The 20,919-nt window shown below is 37.8% G+C and overlaps 1 protein-coding gene across 1 annotated transcript in view; it reads left to right on the top strand.

Moving 5' to 3' along the window:
- The window catches only part of LOC149155680 (non-canonical heme oxygenase HOZ, chloroplastic-like), a 244,687-nt gene extending 236,656 nt beyond the window's left edge, over window positions 1–8,031 (top strand). The window contains exons 11-12 of the mRNA XM_089445922.1: window positions 7,450–7,514; window positions 7,678–8,031. Coding sequence (XP_089302048.1) covers window positions 7,450–7,514; window positions 7,678–7,747 — 135 coding nt within the window. The 3' untranslated portion in view covers window positions 7,748–8,031. The remainder of the gene's footprint in view (window positions 1–7,449; window positions 7,515–7,677) is intronic.
- The last annotated feature ends 12,888 nt before the right edge of the window (window positions 8,032–20,919 follow it).

Here is a 20,919-nt window from a genome sequence, read left to right as displayed (position 1 = left end):
ATCTACAAAGTTGTGCGTACTTCCTGAGTCCACCATAACAATAACGCTTTGCTTCTTGATGTAACCTTTAAGCTTCAGTGTCTGTGGTTGAGCTATCCCTGTGATGGCTACTATGGAAATTCGTGGCATATCGTCTTCTGATTCTGGACTAGGGTTTGCATTTTCTTCATTGTCCTCTTTGTTAGAGCTGTCTTCTGAGGATTCCTCTTCTTGTTTAGCTTCACAGTTGTACAATTTTTGTGTTGCGCATTTGTGTCCTGCATAATACTTGTCTCCGCACTTCCAACATTTGCCATCCTTTTTTCTTTCGACATTAGATTGTTGTTTTCCTTCACTTCGTAATGGTGGTGGAACATACTTACTAGTATTTTCTGACGAGGGTTTACCTGCCTTTCCCTTGGAATAGCTGTTAGTCCTGTCGTTACTAACATACGGTGGTTTGTGAAGTTTATATTTTTGCTCGATAATTATGGCTGCATATTATTATGTCCAAGGTACATCCTTCTAATGGGGGCAACAAGTGACAAATAGGTGAGATGGAATAGGGAATGAGAGGGGCAGCCCTGGGCCACATAATGGGGCATAGAGGTAGCTAGATAAGGGGAAGCCCACACCTGGGTATATAATGTATAGGAGGGAGCAATCGTGGTAGATGAGGTGCCCCGACCCTGATTTTTCCACTCTTTTTTATATGCCTTTTGCCTTTTATGAATTTTTCTTTAGTTAACTACACGGGGCTCAAAGGACAAGAGCATGATGTGTATAATATAGCAGTGATTACCCCCTTTGAGGTAGGGCAGTTCATTACCTTCTAGGGGTTGGGACAATCATGGGTTCCTGAATGATAGAGGAGGCCCATCTAGGGCCTATGGACCCAGGGTGATGGCCATGGATGGGTTAGAGATCATGTGTTAGTGTTTGCCCACGTGCTAATTATTTTTGTCCCGACCATCTTTTGCATTTTGTGGTACAATTTCCTGTAAAATGTGGCCATTTATGCTTTTCACTTTTCTTTTAATCGCTTCAACCTCTGGGGCATCATTCTAGGCCTGACCCAAGGTGGGGGCAAGGGGGTAGGGAGGCTAGCCCTATGTGGACCCAGGTGGGAGAAAAGATGAATGGGGGTATAGTGAGTGGAAAGGGAGTGATATGTGTGGATAAAGGAGCGGGACCGTGCACCCAAAATCGAGGTTTCCCAGGTAATACCACCCTAGAACCAAATGGTCAATAAAGGAGATCCCACGGGACTAAGATCCAAGGGTAACAATCCCAGAAGAGACGAAGTGGACAGGAGCACAAACTAAGCCCACTCTTTCCACCAAATCCCCCCATCAATCCATACCCATAAGTATTCACGATAAGTAAATCCAATACTCAATTACCAAATGACAAGGCATACCTTTAGATTCGGGAGGCCCACCTTCAAACATACGATCAATACAGGTGGGTGAGGGACCACATGGATGGCTCAGGGGGCAGAGAAATGGCATAATGAGCTAGTAGGAGGCATCAAGGGGCTGCTGGTTGCCAGCTGAGGCTCATCATGAAGACAAATTTCTCTTGGGGATATCACCCACGAGGTGGTGGGTAACAAAGCTCAAAATTGATTGTTTTTCACAAGTGTTTATTTTTCTTTACGAGTTCTTCTTCAAACTCACCCACAAATCATTATGCTACAAGATATTTCAGACCAAAACAGATTATATCCATACGTTAGTTGTGTTGTAGCCCTACTTGCACTATATATATATATATATACTTCGTTCAATCATTTGTTGTTGGACATTTATGTGTATCATGACCATGATGACTTACGGCTAGAATAACAAGCTACAATATGAGTATTCTAGACTTGTGACCTTCACTCCATATGACATCCTCAAAATTGTAACACGACCTCTATTCGTAATAATAATAACTCCGTAGTGACCACAATCAAGACTAAAACTTCTTTACACATCTTTGTAAAATAGGCCCATATCAAATAGAACTCCTAGCCTTGTCTGGAACTCAAACCTCAAACGAAAACATGAAACTTTGTATTATTTGCAATTGCTTGGCAATCTTTATGAGGGATCAAAAATAATTGTCTTGCTTTGGCCTCTGCTCCCTCTGGTTCTGGAATGTCATTCTTCACATAATCCTGAAGCTTGTTTTCTTCATTCTCTTTTGCTTACCCTCAACTTTGTCAAAGATCATCACTGAACTTGTTGGTACTTCATACTTCCTCTTACTAGCTCACTATTAATCAAATTATTCTTCTAGGTCTTGTTTTCTCACAGTTGGTTTTAATGGTTGTTCCTTTAACCTTGCTTGTCTCCTATCTTAGGGCTTCTCTTTAACAACGTCGCTCTAACGCCATGTTGATTTTTCTTATAATAGAAATCGATTTTCTAATCTTGATAATTACTTCCAATGATTTGTATTCTCAAGCTATCTTATGTCACTTATATCATTAAGTAATTATATATAGAAAATCTCAACTATAATGCAATAATAACCATAAGATCATAAGAGACAACCAGACACAAAAGAGACACAAGATTACCTTGGGAAAAACCCAACCAACTTTTTTTCTAAGGAGAATTCAATCTTCAACAAAGTTTACAATAAAAATTGTCTAGAAATTTCTGCCAATTCTCAATCCCAAATCTGGGCAAAGATATTCCAAACTATAGTTGTTGGTCAAACCCTTCAGAATAGAGAAGTCAATGTTGGTCAAATATAGATTTTCGGTCAACAAAGAGTTTTGGTCTTGCGGTCAACGTTCCGAGGTCAATTCAACCTGCGATCAACGTCTTGAGATCATATTCGAGCTGCTGTTAGATTCGGTCAATGGTCAGACTTAGGCAAACATGGTCAAACTTTGAATTACAGTCAACTTCTTCCTTCTTCTCTGTCCACTTGTGTGATTTCTTCAAATGAGATGTTGTTGATTGGATTAACGAATTTGGATCTCTTCTTTATACATTTATAGGGATCAAATGGGTGCCCTTTTGACCAATGATCACCTCTAATGGTGGGGTTGACTTAAGCTTCTTGGAGCCTACATAAACCAATATAAAAATTGAATTTTCTTTTAATATTTATTATTTCTTTTTGCTGATTTGGAAGGATCCTTGGCATGTGGGAATACCTCTTGATGCTACAAAAATCAACAGAGGGAAAGTCTGTGGTCACTTCTCGATGGATCTATAAGATCAAACATGCAGCTGATGGAAGTATCGAGAAGTATAAAGTGAGGTTTGTGGCGAGAGGGTTCTCTTAGAAGGGGGGATTGGATTATGAGGATACATTCACATCTGTCACTAGATATGCATCCATTAGAGCAGTTATGTCCATTGCTTCAGAGATGGAGTGGAGGATACATCAAATGGATGTGAAGACTGCTTTTCTCAATGGAGTAATTGAGGAGGAGGTGTATATTGAGCAACCTCAAGGTTTTGAGGTGCATGGGAGAGATTCCCATGTGCGTAGGTTGAAAAAGGCCCTTTATGGGATGAAGTAGGGTCTGCCCTAATTGAGGAGGAGGTGTATATTGAGAAACCTCAAGGTTTTGAGGTGCATGGGAGAGATTCCCATGTGCGTAGGTTGAAAAAGGCCCTTTATGGGATGAAGCAGGCTCTGCGCACATGGTATGCTTGGATCAATGAATATCTTCTTGGTTTGGGCTTCACTAAGAGTGAGGCAGATCCCAACTTGTACTTTGTGCTTGTTCAGGGTGAACCACTCATATTGGTATTGCATGTGGACGATTTGTTTTTTATGGGATCAGAGAAATTCAAAGGGATTTGCAAGGAGGATCTTGCTTCAAAATTTGACATGAAGGACATCAGCTTGATGCACTACTTTTTGGGATTGGAGGTGTGGCAACAACTAAGAGAGATTTTCCTTGGGCGGGGCAAGTATGCAGTTGAGATCTTGAGGAGGTTCAGGATGGAGGATTGTAGGACTATGTCTACACCAATGATCACTAACCTGAAGAAGCTAAGCACTTTTGAAGGTAAATTAGTGGATCCCACACTGTACAGACAATTGATAGGTTCCTTGATGTATTTGGTCAACACTAGGCCAGATATATGTTTTGTTGTGAATACACTCAGCTAGTTCATGGTGGAGCCGAGACAAGTTCATTGGGTGGCAATGAAGCATGTGCTGAGATACCTGTGTGGCATAGTAGACTTTGGACTGAGGTATGTCAGAGTTGGAGGAGTGGAGCTGCAAGGGTACACAAATTTTGATTGGGCAGGGAGTGTGGTGGACAAAAAGTCCACATCTGGATGTTGTTTCAGCTTGGGATCAACCATGATCTCATGGTTTAGTAAGAAGTACCAATTAGTGGCACTCAGTTCAATAGGGACAGAGTACATGGCAACGGGTATGGTGAGTTGTGAGGGAGTGTGGCTTCACAAGATGCTTGCAGGGTTATTTGATCTGCACATGGGGCCAACAATGATTCGCTGTGATAGTCAAAGTTGCATTAAGCTCTCTGAGAATCCTGTGTTTCATTATCGGTCCAAGCATATCGAAATCAGATATCACTTTATCAGAGACAGGGTCTAGACGGGTGTTGTGAGATTGCTGTACATTTCTACAGAGGAGTAGGTCGCAGATGTTCTCACTAAGCCTCTAGTCAGAGGGAAGTTTGCCAAGCACCGAGATATGCTGGGAGTAGTGGAGAATCTCTTCCTTGCTAGGAGAGAGTGTTGAAATGAGTGGTAGCTTCGGAAGGTCTTCTACATAGGCTTGGTGTCTTAGCATGTGGAAGACATTATTTTCCTCTTCTAGGTTCTTGCTTGGTGGAGTAAGTGATTTGTCTTCTTTCCTGAATCCTGAGTCTAACTTAGGAAAAGTACAATAATTAAAGTAAATTAATTATTGTGGACTATTGAGTCATTTTCTAAGCATAAATAATTTAATTATTTAAGTGACTTAGAAATAATCTCAACTGTTGATCTCCAAGATGGTTCTAGAAGTGAGATTGGGGTTAGGCATTTGGACTCAACAAAGATTATAAAGGAGGCCTAGCGAAGAGGTGAAGACACATAAGAACACAAGTTGTGTGAGAGAATCATCATTCAAAGAAAGGGATTTTCTCTATGTGCGAGTGGCTTTGTGGACTAGGAGCGCAAAGAAGGAGAAGTGCAAGTGGATTGGGGAAAATCTAGGATGGCTGAGTAGGAGGAGATTGCAGGGCCAAGTTGTCGAAGGGAGATTGATTTTATCTGGAGGAGGTCGAGTTGCTAGAGGGCCGAGTTTTCCTTTGTGTGAATTAGTGGCATGCAAGGAGGGCGTAGGTCGAGTTACTGGTTGAGTATTTGGGTCGAGTTCTTTAGGCTGATTTCATCCGGCTATTTTCCTAAAGGTCGAGTTCCTTGGTCCGAATTCATTCTATAGGAGCCGAGTTATAGGTTCCGGGATTTTGTATTTTTCCTAGTATCTCAGTGGGTCGAAAAACCTAAATTTTCCAAATAATTAAATGATGGGAGAATTGTTGTAGGTGATTTATTTTTGCAATGTGTGATTGATCTTTCTAGTTCATTTTTGTTGCATATATTTAATTCTAGAAGTTCAAAATACCAATCATTTTATTTTTCGGTGATTCAGTGTTTATTTGGGTAAATAAATAAATTGTTTGGGATAAATTAAATTCCCGTGAAATAATAAATCCAGTGGGTATTCGAAATTTAACACTATTATATGCTTTATAAATTGATACTTTTTACCGTCTACTATCAGTGATATGCTTAAAAATTTGATGTTTGTTTGTAATTGCTAGAATCTAGATGGTTGATTCTTGAATAATTAATCATTGATGTACTATGGATACGGGATACCATATCTATCTTAATTTGTCTACAAATATGCATGTTTTTGTATATTCTGCAACTAAATTGGTATTATGGATGTTTTTTTAATATAAATGCAAAATTAATTATATATATATATAAAATAGATGCTTTCGAGATGCTTCGCTTGCAAAAAATGTCCCCACTTCGTGCAACACTGGTCTGAACACTCTCCTCCAAGATTCCAACACTCCTACAAGGTGAATCATTCTCCAAGCAATCAACCCACTCTCCATGTGCACATCATAAAGAATGCCATCAACTCTCCAAAGCTCCATGAAAGAATACCACACAAGCATCAAGACAAGGCATAGAAATCCATGAGTAAGCTAACTCCAATGTCTATGGCCATAATGATATAACCAAGGGTAATCAACATGCCATTCACCCCAAAATCACATGAAGCACCCCCAAGCTTGGTGTAAACACTTTTGGAGTAAATTGTGATTTTAAACATTGTTTAGGTTGTTTTGGCATAATTGTTTCTTTGGCTTGTACCTATTGAAGATGTAGCTTAATAAATAGGATGTCATGATGGTAAGGTAGACAACTATGAAAAGGAGAGCATATGTACGTGTGAAAATTGTTGGGGAAGATCTAGATTTGTCATCATTATGGGTCTTTGACTCAATATTTATTAGATTTATTGACAATACAAGCAATCGTTAGAAGTGACACACATAGGCTACTATAGTCAGAAAAAGTAGAAGATTGAACAACCTTTTAATTCTAATCCCAAGTTCCAATCTTAGGTAATTAAACTGGAACCAGTCAAAGGGGGCTTACTGAATCAATGGAAGTAGAGGGTTGTTATTGGCCCCACTAGGGTTCAATTTACCTAAGTGACATGCTTGCCCCTTGTGGGCTGGCATGTCCTCACGCGCAGGACATTTGAATATTGGAAGCCATCATGGTCGTTAAATTGGAACAGGTCACACCCAATTAAGATTGATACTATGTCCCCCCTCTTAATAGGTGGTGGATACTCTGACCATTAAAGTTTAAAGAAAGCATCCTCGTGTAGAAATATTTGATCTTTCTTGTTCTATGTTTTGTCACTTGAGGTTTGGGTGAACATATTAAATAGCAAATATTTGTTGTCTAGACACAATAATGGTTATCTACGAAGGGGACATTGGACAAGAAGCTATTTATCTGCTATCAATCTCAATTAGTTAATGGAAACATATTTTCTAATTATGAAAATATAATTAAAACGTTAGATAAGATTACCTTCATTATCGGTACAACCTTAATGAAGGGGTTTGATAAGATGCTGGGAACTTATGTTGGTTAAATGATGTACATTTCAATTCTATGAAGGAATTTTTTCATATTAGTTCAGATTTAAGACATGCAAACAATATTCAAAAGCACCTTCCAATGTTTGTATTATTGGAAAAATTAGTTCCAATATTTGTATTATTGGAAAAATTAGTTGTTTACAAAAGTGATGTACACATGCAGTTTCAACTACGCTTTTGTTCGATTTTCCTTTCTTTGAGGCACCCAAATTTAAAATACTTGTACATCCACATTGAAATGAATCTTTTCAAGTGGCAGCCACTGAATATCTAATTTGCACTTGGGGCATTTCTAGGTTGGCTATGAAGGGAAGACTCTTAAACTTCGAATTCCCTTTCCTAGACCTGCTGAGGATCGAAGGTGATTACCTGTATAGTTTAAATTTACGCTAGGCGCTAGATTAGCGTATGCACAAATTAATTTATGCTTTAATTAGATTTATAACCTGCTCTTTTTTCTTTCGAAATCTGAAATGTTTTTATATAATTTGTTTAACTTGATCTCTTAATATGTCGGCATGCAGGGATGTCAAGACCCTCATAGTGCAGATGCTTGAAGCTGCAAAACAAGATTCCATCGATTCAAATTCTTAAATACAACTCAAGTATATATATGTCATATTTGCATGTAATTGTTTGTTGTCATAATTGTACACATGGAGCATTTCTTGAAAATTGTTCTAGTCATCTCCTTAAGCTCAATTATCACACGATTGCTTGAAGTGCAAGATGTAGTTGCAATTTTCCTAATTTTTCCTTTGAATCCTTTTAGCTTTTCAATCAACTCTCTAAGAGATTCCGTGTATTTTATATAACCGAGTATTCAAACTTAGTTTCTTCTCCTATGTAAATACGAAAAATTAGTGCGTTCACTTTTCTATCGTTACACTTCATTTTGTCTTCTCTTCTAAGTATTGGAGATTCTAGCCACAGTTAGGGGTTTCTGTTACTGATTTTTTAAAATTTATGATCTCATGTGTTTCCTTTTCCATCCTTAAGGATTATAAGATGTACCAGATCACTAGTGTCTAGAGTATGTTACAGTTCATGAAAGCATAACTAAATAATAGTTTTAACCACAAAACAAAAATATATAAGGGACCCAATAACACTATTCATTAAGCCCATGGAAGCAGCTCAATTTGCAATCAGTGTGTTATCAAGTATTATATAAACTATGAAATTCAAGATTAAGTGAACAAAACAGAAAAGAAAAAAAAAAAGAAAAACAAAAACAAAAAACATGACAAATTATGATAAAATATATATTAATTTTCGTCAATATTTACAATTTTTTTCCAATGCCTTGTGATTGTAGTAAATAGTCATTTATTAATGATGATATATTGCTATCAATTGTCAACGTTGTACGATGTGTCTTACACATGAAAGGAAATAGCGAAGAGATGTAAGATATTTAAGGAACATTTTCGCTGTGGTTTAAGTTTATGTCGTCAATTTGTGAGGGCAAAGTTTTGTGTTCTGCTTTTATACTTGTGATTTTCTTGTATATATTATATTCAGATAGTTTTGAGGTTTATGGGTTTCATATCGAAAAAGTTTTCATGTGTTTCTGGAGATATTCCTTTCTCCCTTGAGGATTATCGTAGTTCAATCATTCACTATTGTTCCTCCACTTGCACACTGCCCTCTTGCACAAAGGATCCAATCTTGTTTTCAAAATGAGATGGTTCATAATGATAAAGGGCTTTGATTAGCTATTTCAAATATTAAATAATCATTTTTGGACATCGTTTTTATATAAGATAATTTTAGATTTAATCCTTGAGTAGTTAACCCATGCCACCATGGTAATCTATTAACACAAGATGTAGAGAAGAATAAATAAATGAAATAGAGGGAAAAGTTTAACAGTTTTCTTGTTACTACAATTATCATAACCTTACTTGTCTATATATTGTCGGTGGTCGGTGGAAAAGGTAATTATCCAAACAAACATAATTGTTTAACCATATGTTGGATTATTGGACAGTTGGTTGCCCATTGACCCAACACTCAATATACTCATTTCTGGAAACCATTTACGAAGAATTAAGAATAGAAAGTGTGGAAGGATAAAGAAGATTGGTCTGGTGAGAGTTATCCATGGAAGGAGTTTCAAGAATTATTAGATAATAGACCTATCAGGGTTTCACAACAACAAGATGTTCTAAGATGGGGCCACCAATCAACTGGAAAATTTACGTTAAAAGAAGCCTATCAAATATTAGAAAATTTCCATGTAGATGACAATATAGAATTGTGGGGGAAACTGTGGGATTGTAAGAGCTAGCCGAAACTAGTTTTCTTATGGTTACTAACACATGGCAAAACCCTTACATGGGATCACTTAAGGAGAAAAGGCTACGAAGGACCATCGATTTGCCTATTATGTTCTCAAGCAGAGGAGACAACACAACATATTTTCCTAACCTGCACCTTTGCACATAATGTTTGGGATATTATAGGGAGGATATTTCGATGTCCGCGCCTCAATATTGCACAATCCGAGAATTAGTAATGCAATGTTTAGACAATAAGTTTAATAATCCCATAGCATCACAAGCTTGGAGACTCGCTTGTGGCTTTGTCCTATGGAACCTCTGGAAAGAATGAAACCTTAGGATATTTCAGACAAACAAAAGGAATGTTGCTAGTTTACAAGATTTAAGAATATATGTGAGACGCTAGCGACATTGTCCTTTGCACAGGAAGAATTCTCAAATACAAGGATGAAGGAGTATATTTTTAAAACATTGGATCTACAAACAATAATGTTTAACCCTACTCCCATCAAGTCACTCAGTTTGATGCATAACGATAAAGATATCAATTTGTTCACCCCACCTCCAAAACACTTCAAAATACCGAGTTTTGATGGGGCATCCAAGGGGAATCTATTGAGAAATCTAGGGCATAGTAATTATGTGATTTCTCTTCTATTAGCAACTGCATGTGAGTGCTTTTTACTGCTTTAGATTAGGATCTTCTTTTACTTAGGTTATTAGTGTTCTTCTTCATCAAACAAATACCAATGCATAAAACATAAAGAGACAAGAGATACAAAATATAGGCTATCATCCAGGGCCAAAACATCTCACTCTTTGAGAGGAAAACCCGAACAAATTCTTCTTCTTATAGAGATTCCAATTGACGAATACCAAGACCAAAACCCTTGACCTATTTGCCACTCCAAGACCAAGCCACAAAGCTTCTTCTTCCTTCAATGAAAGTCAAACTTTGTCCTCCTTTACTGTTGCCTTCCAGACCTCGGCTCCCACTTCAGATCTACAACTTCTTGGCTTCCTTCAGAAATCCTAACATGTGTGAAGTGTCACCTTTGAGTCCTTGATACCCTTCGCTTTAGGTGGAGATTGCTTGTTTGTCAACTCAGTTTGATGTCACCCTTGTTCTTCAGCTAAAATACTTTCCTTATAGTGATTGATATTTCAGCCTTCTTGCCATAATGGACAACATAGATCTCTCGCATGTATGGAGGTTAGTTGGCCCACAAAATAGTCCCAAATCAACACTTAGATACCTCACCACTCCTTCCTCCTCGCTGGTAATTTGACTCCCTTGAAGACCCTCGCATTTCAGATCTTGATCGAATTGTGTCGAGCTGCCTATTTATAGTGGTTTGCCTTTGTAATTAGCCAACATGTCTCTTAGAGTAGGTTATTTACTCCATTTTGTAGCCGACATGAAGGAGTTGTTTGTGCTTGGTCTTAGAGGGCGTACATACCTATTTAATGACTCATACACAATGTAACATACCCAAGAAGGGTCCTTCATACATGACATAGACTCAATTTGACTTTTATGACTAGATGACAAATCCTAAACGCTGACAATGGGAGCCATCACTAAAATAAAATTCCTTGCTCATGAAACCCATGAGACAAGCATTACAATAATGATTTTATTTTTCTTTTTTTCATGAATTATTACATAAAAACACAATTACACATATCATTATGGAGACCGAACCTAGTTACATTTTTCAGCACTCCCTTTTAACGAGGGAGGTATTCATAGTGGTACTTGGTCATTCCCAATTTGAAGAATTTCTCATAAGAAGAGTCAGATTGGTAACCCATCTGTATAACATCATATCAACCAACATTGTTACATAGCAAGACCTTGATTAACCACTGTATCTCTCCACGAGATCTGAGCACAATGCTGGCGAGATCAATGATGTATAAACACCCTCATCATTGTCTCTCTCAGAACATACCCCACCTGGGTTCTCAGGGTGTGTTCCACCAAGACTATTCTTATCTTGGATTCCCAGTCCTCAAAGAATATCGGTCCTCTATGACTACTCTTATCTTAGATGCCCTAATACATCCTCAAAGAGCATTAGATGCCAGATGCTTACCCAATCCTCCATTATGTCTTCCCAAGTGAAGACAAGAATGATGTGTCTATCTCTCCCTCTTAATTAGGGAGGACATATCTATTCCAATAAAGGAATGTACTCATTCCTATGGAAGGAATGTACCTAAGCTCCCTCTTGGCTTAGGAATTTCCAAGTTTCTTCCAAGTAAGAAACTTGTTTCCAAGCTCCCTCTTAACTAGGGATTTACAATAGTTTCTTAGGTGGAGATGGTGGGACAACCAAATGCTTGAAGAACTCCTCTTCATGATGTCATGAACTTCTTTTCGTTATCTAGGAGTCGTCATGTTTGGGACTTCTACATAGGGCACCGACCATCCATCACTTTCATCCTTGAGTCAGCCATGTCATCATTAGAAAGTGATCCATCAGTCCATATCTAGCCTTCCTTCAACATTACCTTTGTGATGGTCTTTCATCATAACATCTTTTAGTTTGCATCAACCTCCTGCATACATTCGACATATCTCCCAAAGATATATATTGTCAAGGGTCTCTTTCTTTTTCAGACTCCATGGGAGTCTTCATATCTTCCATGGAGATATCCTAGTCAAATCTACTTAGTCTTTCGAATGTTGATTGCCTTTACCATGGTTGCATATTCCATGATCTCTTCCTTCCTTTCTTCACACATTTCATTCCCAAGAGCTTCCAATAAGAGTTCCTCAATTGTAGTCAACCACCTCATACTTCATGTTGATTTCATCTAGTGAATGTGTGACTCATGCATTCCTTCATTCCTTTGAGGGAGAAGATCCTTTCTTTTGATCATGCTCTCAAGATAGAGCATTGATCCATGTTACTACAACCATATGACATGACTTCCACAATATCAAATGTAAGCATACATACCTCATTTTTCCTTTGAGTCATCCAGACTTTCTGTAGCAGCTTCCTTGATTGAAAGAGCTTCAATCCCTTGATCTGCTTCACTTTTATGTCATCATACCATCATCCCATGAATTCCACAAGTTTGGAATTCTTGATAAAAACCTTGCTTCCTCTTATGATCGGTGAACCTTTCAATGTAGATTCCATCATAGAATTTTTAGGATCTAAAGTATCCCCATCAGTGGAAGTTTCCTTTTGACAGATGTATGATGAACCTTGTACTAAATGACCTTGCCACTAGTGTTTTCATTGAGATTCCCAAGAGCTATATCCTTGACTTCCGTAGATTCTAAATGTCTTTCGTGCTTCTCTATGATGATGTTCGAGCTCTTGCTTTCAATTCTTTTGTGATGCCTTGATGCATCTCATTTAGTGAATCATGATAGCCATATCTTAGAACAGAAGACTTAGGAATTTGAGAAGAACTTAGGTGAGGAAGACTATCTCACTAATAGAGATCTCTTACTTCATCTTTCTTGGACTTCTTCTTTTCAACTTCCTCTAGTTCTTTTGCGATATGGGCTTCTTGTCGTCCTCTCTTGTTGTCCTTAATGACCTTAGGACAATCTCTTTTGTAGTGCCCATATTTCTGACACCCATAGCGCTGAATTTTAGCCATGTTTTTTTTTAAACCAAACTTTCCAAATTATCCCTTTCTTTTTGTTATTGCAGCATAAGCTTGATTTTACTTTCTTGCTCCCACATCAGATTTGGCCTTTAGTCTAGATTCTTCAATCTTGCATAGTGACCATAGATCCTGGAATTAAGTAGCTTCTTTCTTCCCATAAATACTTGAAGTAAATTTACCCCACTCCTCTGGTAGTGCATTTAATACAATTGTAGTCATTTCACTATCAGACATGACATCTCCCAAATCTTGTAGTTGATCCTGAATCGCAAATATCCTCATAAAGTATGAGGCTATTCCATCTTCCCTTGACATCTTCAGCGTGTAGAGTTCTTGCCTTAATGAGATGACTTCTCCAGCACTACTTACAGAATACAACTCTACTAGTTTGTAATAGATTTCTTTTGAAGTTTCACGTTTAGATACATATGGGATGAGGGGATTCTTGATGGATCTATGAGAATCCTTCGAGCCCTAACTTCCCCTTTCATATATTTGGCAAGAGCTTGAGCATCTTACTCTCTTGGTTTAGTGATAGAATGTTTGATATGTTCCATAACCTCATTTTCAATGAGATTCAGATCTGTCCCTTTCTTCCATGCAAGATAGTTTGAAGCGCCAACCAGTTTTTTGCTTTCCTTGCAAAAAGACATTTTTCCAGATTCATATGTGGACATAAATATACTTACTTGATAGGATGCTTCTTCTTCTTGCTGCTTCCTTGATGTTGATGATGATATAGAGGATAGAAAACTTCTCCTTGATGAAGGTAGTTTTCTTCAAGAATGATCCTTGACCCCAGAGGGAGTGAGATGACACCACCTTTTGATCTAGCTTCCTTTGGATGAATAGTCTTCAAAAAACACTTTAACTTGGGTAGATGTAGGGTTTTGGCCTTCTCCCTCCTGATGATGATCCCAATACTTCTTTGTAGACTTCTTTGATCTAGGGTTATGATGCTTCCTTTGACTTTAAGATGATCTTCGCTTTGATGCCTTCCTTTATATTTGATCCTTGAGTGTCCTTTGATGAGATGCCCTTCCTTGACTTAGTCACCATAGCTCTAATACTATGTTGAGAAATCTAGGGCATAGTAATTATGTGACTTCTCTTCTATTAGTAACTTCTTGTGAGTGATTTTTACTACTTTAGATTAGGATATTCTTTTACTTAGGTTATTAGTGATCTTTTTCATCAAACAACTACCAATGCATAAACCATAAAGAGACAAGAGACAAAATAAAGGCTATCATCCTTCCAAAACCTCTCTCTTTGAGAGGAAAACATGAACAAACTCTTCTTCTTATAGAGATTCTAATTGATGAATACCAAGACCAAAACCCCTGACCTATTTGCCACTCCAAGACCAAGCCACACAACTTCTTCCTTCAATGAAAGTCAAACTTCGTCCTCCTTTACTATTGCCTTCCAAACCTTGGCTTTCTTCAGAAATCCTAACATGTGTGAAATGTCACCTTTGAGTCCTTGATACCCTTTGCTTTAGGTGGAGATTGCTTGTTTGTCAACTCAGCTTGATGTCATCCTTGTTCTTCACCCAAAATACTTTCCTTATAGTGACTAATATTTCAGTTGTCTTCCTGTAATGGACAACATAGATCTCTCGCACATGTGGAGGTTAGTTGGCCCACAAAACAACCCCAAATCAACAGTTAGATACCTCGCCACTCCTTCCTTCTTCCTCGTTGGTAATTTGACTCCCTTGAAGATCCTCGAACTTCAGATCTTGACTGAATTGTGTCTCTGAAATTCTATCTCCTGAACTTAGGCCGAGCTGCCTATTTATAGTGGTTTGCCTCTTTAATTAGCTGACATGAAAGAGCTTGAGCCAACATGTCTCTTAGAGTAGGTTAGTTACTCCATTTTGTAGCCGACATGAAGGAGTTGTTTGTGCTTGGTCTTTAAGGGCTTACATGGCTCATACACAATGTAACATACCCAAGAAGGGTCCTTCATACATGACATAGACTCAATTTGACTTTTATGACTAGATGACAAATCCTAAAGGCTCACAATGGGAGCCATCACTAAAATAAAATTCCTTGCTCATGAAACCCATGAGACAAGCATTGCATTAACAATTTTATTTTTCTTTTCCTCATCAATTACATGAAAACACAATTACACGTCATTATGGAGACCGAACCTAGTTACATTTTTCCATAGAATCTAGGACCAATGGGTTGCGGAAGCATTTTTCGAGACAAGTCATCTCAACCTCTACACATTTATGATTCCTATTGTGGTACCTCAACAAACAACATAACATATTTTTTTGGCCTGGAAAAAGGGTTGAAAATAACGGTTCGTGAGGGATATACGTTTTTACAGGTTCATGCGGATTCCTATATTGCCATACAATGCCTCCGAAAATTTTTACACGCTCAATCGAAAGAACAAGTATGCCATACCTAGAGACTCAACGAAGTAATCAAGAGTATTAAAAACATCATGTCTTCCTTTCAATTTATTATCCTACATCACACAAAGAGGGAAGGTAATCGGGTGGCAGATGTATTAGCTGATTGGGGCAACTGTACACAAGGGCTACAATATGATAAACCATGCTCAGACGAGGCATCAATTGAGGTAATCCATAGAGTCCATAGCTGGTTTTAGTATGACTGGGTGCGTACAACTGACTAGATCTTTGTTGATAATTGGTGCTCGAGATGGCAAGAGTTAGGACCCCTCTCCGTTGGGGGGCATTTATGGAAAGGAAGGACGCCAGCTCGCATGATTGACATGAACGAGCAAATATTGGTTGATTGGGAAGCTAACCTCGGAGGCCGAGAAAACGTCACCACCTATCTAGTGGAGGTGTAGGTGTGGCCTCCCCACTGTATATCTGATCAACCCTTGTGGTTTTTGTCTTATCACTTTAAAGAGAGGTAGGTGGAGGGTAGCGAGGTCTCGTCTGACATTTTCCTGGTTTATGGTTTCCAACAGTTGAGCTTGATCATGGAGGCATCTTAGAGCAGTGCACACATGTTTGGAGTGTTTAATGCGGGCGTTAATATGTATGCCCTAACACCCACTTGTCTCTCATGTTTGATTTTTCCTTTAGACATTGGTTTTCGTTTGTTATACTCGCCGGTAGGGAGGTCTCTTTATAAATGTGGGGATATTATCTTAGGGTGGTGGAACCTCCGGTTCATGTTCGCGAATGCACACCAACTTCTCATTGAACCCGAATACAACCTTGGTTCGTTGTTGCTTTGAAAACTAGAGACAATTATGTTAACCCATTTGTATATGTCCTGGTCTTATTTCTCGGCTCATATCATCTCTGATCCAGGTGGCTCTAGAGAGGCTCAAAAATTGAAGTTTTCAACTTTCAGTGAAACCAAGTCCAAGTTGTAGATCTCGTTGTTCTGAATCCAATGGCGCAAATGACATTGGAATCCGACTCCGTATGACCAACTTATCACAATCATAAGTTTAAAAGTAAAGCAGGAAAAATGAGATCACAAGACACACATGGCAACACACTGCCCAATCAGCCATTGACACTTGGTGCTCAATCATTAACTCTTTGTCCCTGAAAAAGACAAAAAAAAGTTAATAATATTAAATCCCATAAAAATAATTAAAATTAAAACAAAAAAAAGTTAATAATATTAAATCCCATAAAAATAATTAAAATTAAAACAAAAGTCATTTAAAAATATAAAGATACGGTTATTTAAATAAACCATATAACATAAATCATATATAAAATATGGTTTTATATAAAATGTGGTTATGACAAAACCAACTAATGCATTAAAAAGTGTATGGTTATAATACCATATAAAAAGAAAGGTTATGGTTATATAAACAATATATAGAATGGTTCAACAAACAATATAACTATTAAATATGGTTCGGTGGTAGAACCATATTATATGTTTTTAAATACGGTTATATTTAAAACAAAAATCAAATTATCCGTGAACCATATAAGTCATGGAGGATTTGGTGGGTTGTTGGTTAATTAAAACAACGCTCCACGAACATGCCAATACAGTGGAGGCCCGCAAGCTTGATCCCGGGACTTTTGTTCGCCAAATTTAAACCCCTGCCAATAGCCCAACGGACCTACGTGGATATTATTGCCCAAGTTTTTATTAAAATGCTCAATATTTTCACCATTCGATGAGGGAATCAGGGCGCAGAATGGAGGAACCATGAGCAGGAGAAATTAAGCACTGGAACTGCATGACGGGACCGTGATTGGGGGCGATTTTCGTTAGCATATTCGGAGAATATTCTAGGGGATTATTCCACAATATATTTTTATGTAAAATCTTGTGGAGAATCTTGGAGATTCCCTTGGAGCTAAATTTTGAAGGTGTCAGAATCATGCCAAGTTTATACTCAGATTAACCAGAATTTTGCCAGGAGTCTAATGGTGTGACTGGTTTTTGATTTGAGCAGCATATATTTCAGAAGAAGAATGTTGAGTGTAGAACCATGAAGGTGAAACCTTGACGCAGAAATGTGCATGGAGTCTAAAAGATTCCTTGGAGCTCTGAAAATGACAGTTTCGGAACCATGCCAACTTTATACTCATTTTTCTCAGTTTTTTGGGAGGAACGTGATGGTGTGATCAGTTTCTTCCTCTAAGTAGTTGAATTTCAGTCTACTTGCAGAAGAGAATCTTTGAAGAATCTTTGAGATTCTTGGGGAGCCCAAATTTGATTGAGTCAGAAAGGGGTCAAATTTACAACTAGATTTCACGATTTTTTGCTAGAAATTCAATCGTACAGCCTGTTTCTTTAACAAATGTGTGCATTTTCAGGCCATCCCCGAAAGTGGAGGTATAAGATGCATTGATGCCATGTCTTCTTTTGATTTTTGCTGAGATGATGATTTGATGTTGAGATCCTTGTTTTCCATTTTGTTGGAGGATCCTTGTATGCCACTTCATGTGAGAGTTTGTTATTTTGTCATGCTGAAGGAGAGCTTTTATGAGTGAGAGTTCTTATAGAAGAACGTCTCGTGGAGAGACATGCCACTCTAGTTAAGGGATTTATTCCTTGTATTGACAAAGAACACATAATGTATTCATCATCATCTTGCAACAATTAATGAAGCAGCCTCCTCACTCTTGACACTAGGCCCGAAGACGTAACCCACACTGGGTGAACTCTGTTATCAACTTATGTGTGTTCTTTGATTTGATAGTTACCATTATTTTTCCTCTTCTTTAAAGTATGCACATGTGGTTTTTCACACTCTTTCACACGAAATTCTATTTACATCACAGAAGTAAAGGATCTTGGTTAATTCTGATAGCTGAGAGAATCTAGATCAAGTTTGGTATCAGAGCGGTCTTCTTGCTGATGCAAATTGCTAGTGTGAATGATAACCAAAGATTAAACATGCAACAAAAAATTGGAGGATCACAGAGATCTCTACGAGGCCTTCTATAGGATGGCAAGCATGGTAGATATAATGTATGCAGATTATGAGGAGAAAATGGAAAAAAGGAACAGGAGAATGAGTGAGCAATGGATGATGCTCCTTGTCCATCTTCTGGTGAATATTCTTCGTCTTAATTTTCTTCTCATCATTCAAATGAAGAGATCAACGAGAGCCTTCAAGCAAAGAATGTTGAATTGGAGAGACTTCTACACGAAGCAGAAGAGGAGAAACAGATATTGCAGCTTCTATTACGAGCCACATAAGAGGCCTTGGAAAATATGAAGTGCAACAAAGACTTAGTGAAGCCATCATCACCTGCTTCAGGATCAATAGTTGAGATAAACAATGTTGATAGTTCTTCAATTTCATTTTCACAGGATGTTATTTATGTTGGAAGCCTTTGAGCTACCCGTTTCAGGATTGGTGTACACTAAAGGAGAATGTTAGAATGCAACAGAAAAAAGGGCTTCTTTAGAAAAGGAATCCAAACCATTTCCCAAATCATCAAGGAAAGAGAATGACAGGAACACATCACAATCTTCCCATGACAATGCACATTGTAAAGAAAGAGCCAAAGCAAGTTCTCATCGCCAGACATGTACCAGAGACAACCAAGAGAGGTATAAAAAGTCTCAGTATGCTAATGTTCCTTTTGATTACAAGAAGATTGTTAATGATGAGTAGAAATAATGGCATATAAAACCATGTAGTTTTTGTGGCTTGTATAACCATGTTGTTGCAGAGTGTTGGAAAAGAATGGCAAGAAAAGAGAGGACAAGACGTGAAATGCCTTCTCCACATCAGGGAAGGAAGAAGGTCAAGCAGGTTTGGAGGAAGAAGAATTTTTACAATGATTGCAACAAAGGTGGACATCAGAGAGCCACATGTTAGGAGCTCCATCCAGAGCAATGTCTCAAGAAGGACAAAGCACCTATGAAGGAACCAGCCAGTAAATTTGTTCGACAAACGAATCAACTCGAGAATGATGACCCATTCATTTTGATGAGTGAGAGATGGTTTTATTAGATATAGTAGCTTGTCATGGCCACATTTTGTAAATCATATGTTGCGAAATGAATGTAAAAGTGATGAAGTGTTTTCCATCACTTATGAAGCAACATGATGATGTTTTTAGCCTTTTTGTTGATAGTTGGGGTATTGGTTTCTGATATGATTTTGATGTAAACTTGACCAAAGAGTGTGTTATAAACTCTTGGCAAGTATGGGGATTGCTTGGGTCATGATAGGTCATGTAATTGAACATGTATTTTGCAAGATGTACTGCAGGCTTACATAAAGTACATGTGTCGGTTCATCACTTATGGATTTGAGGAACAAAGGTGAAGGAGAATGAAGTGTGGCCTGTCAGGGCACTTGTTGTGCAGAGGAGGGAGTACGAAAAATTGCAGATTGTGTTCATGTTTTTGGAGAACCAAAAACTCCTCAATGGGGAGGAATGGTCCAGGTGGCTCCAGAGAGGTTAAAAATTTGAAGCCTTCAACTTTCAAAGAAACCAAGTCCAAGTCGTGTATCTTGTTGTTCTGAATCCAGTGGCACAAATGACACTGAAATTTGAGTTCGTATTACCAACTTATCGCATTCGAAAGTTTATAAGTAGAACAAGAAAAATAGAATCCACAAGGCACATGTGGAAACACATTGACCAATCAACCATTGACACTTGGTGCTCAGTCATTGGATCTTTGTCCTTGAAAAAAACAAAAATAATAATATTAAATCCCCAAAAAATAAATTAATTAAAATCAAACAAAAATCATTTAAAAATATAAAAATATAGTTATTTAAATAAACCATATAACAAAAATAATATATAAAATGTGGTTATGAGAAAACCAATGAATGCATTAAAAAATGTATGGTTATAATACCATATAAAAATAAAGGTTGTTATGGTTATATAAATAATAAATAGAATGGTCCAACAAACAATATAACTATTAGATATGGTTAAGTGGTGGAACCATATTATATGTTTTTAAATATGGTTATATTTAAAATAAAAATCAAATTATTCGCGAACCATATAAGTCATGGTGGATTTGGTGGGTCGTTGGTTAATTAAAACAACGCGCCAACAACATGTCATTATGGCGGAGGCCCGCAGGCTTGACCCCTGGATCTTCGCCCATCAAGTTTAGACACCTGCCAACAACACAACGGGCCTACATGGAATTTATTGCCAATATTTTATTAAAATACTCAACATTCTCACCATTCGATGAGGGAGTCGGGGCAGAGAATGGAGGAACTGCGAGTAAGAGGAATTAATTGCCAAAATTGTGCGCTGGAATTGTGATCAGTCGCGATTTTCGAGAGCATATTTAGAGAATATTGTAGGGGAATATTCCACATATATCTCTATCCAGAATCTTGTGGAGAATCTTGGAGATTCCTTTA

Source organism: Pinus tabuliformis, chromosome 9 (genome assembly GCF_031772625.1).
Source record: "Pinus tabuliformis cultivar Carrire ecotype Pingquan chromosome 9, CPIR1, whole genome shotgun sequence".
In the NCBI taxonomy this organism is placed as follows: Eukaryota; Viridiplantae; Streptophyta; class Pinopsida; order Pinales; family Pinaceae; genus Pinus; species Pinus tabuliformis.
The sequence above is the reverse complement of the archived record's forward strand: the minus strand, read 5'-3'. Positions and strand labels throughout refer to the sequence as shown.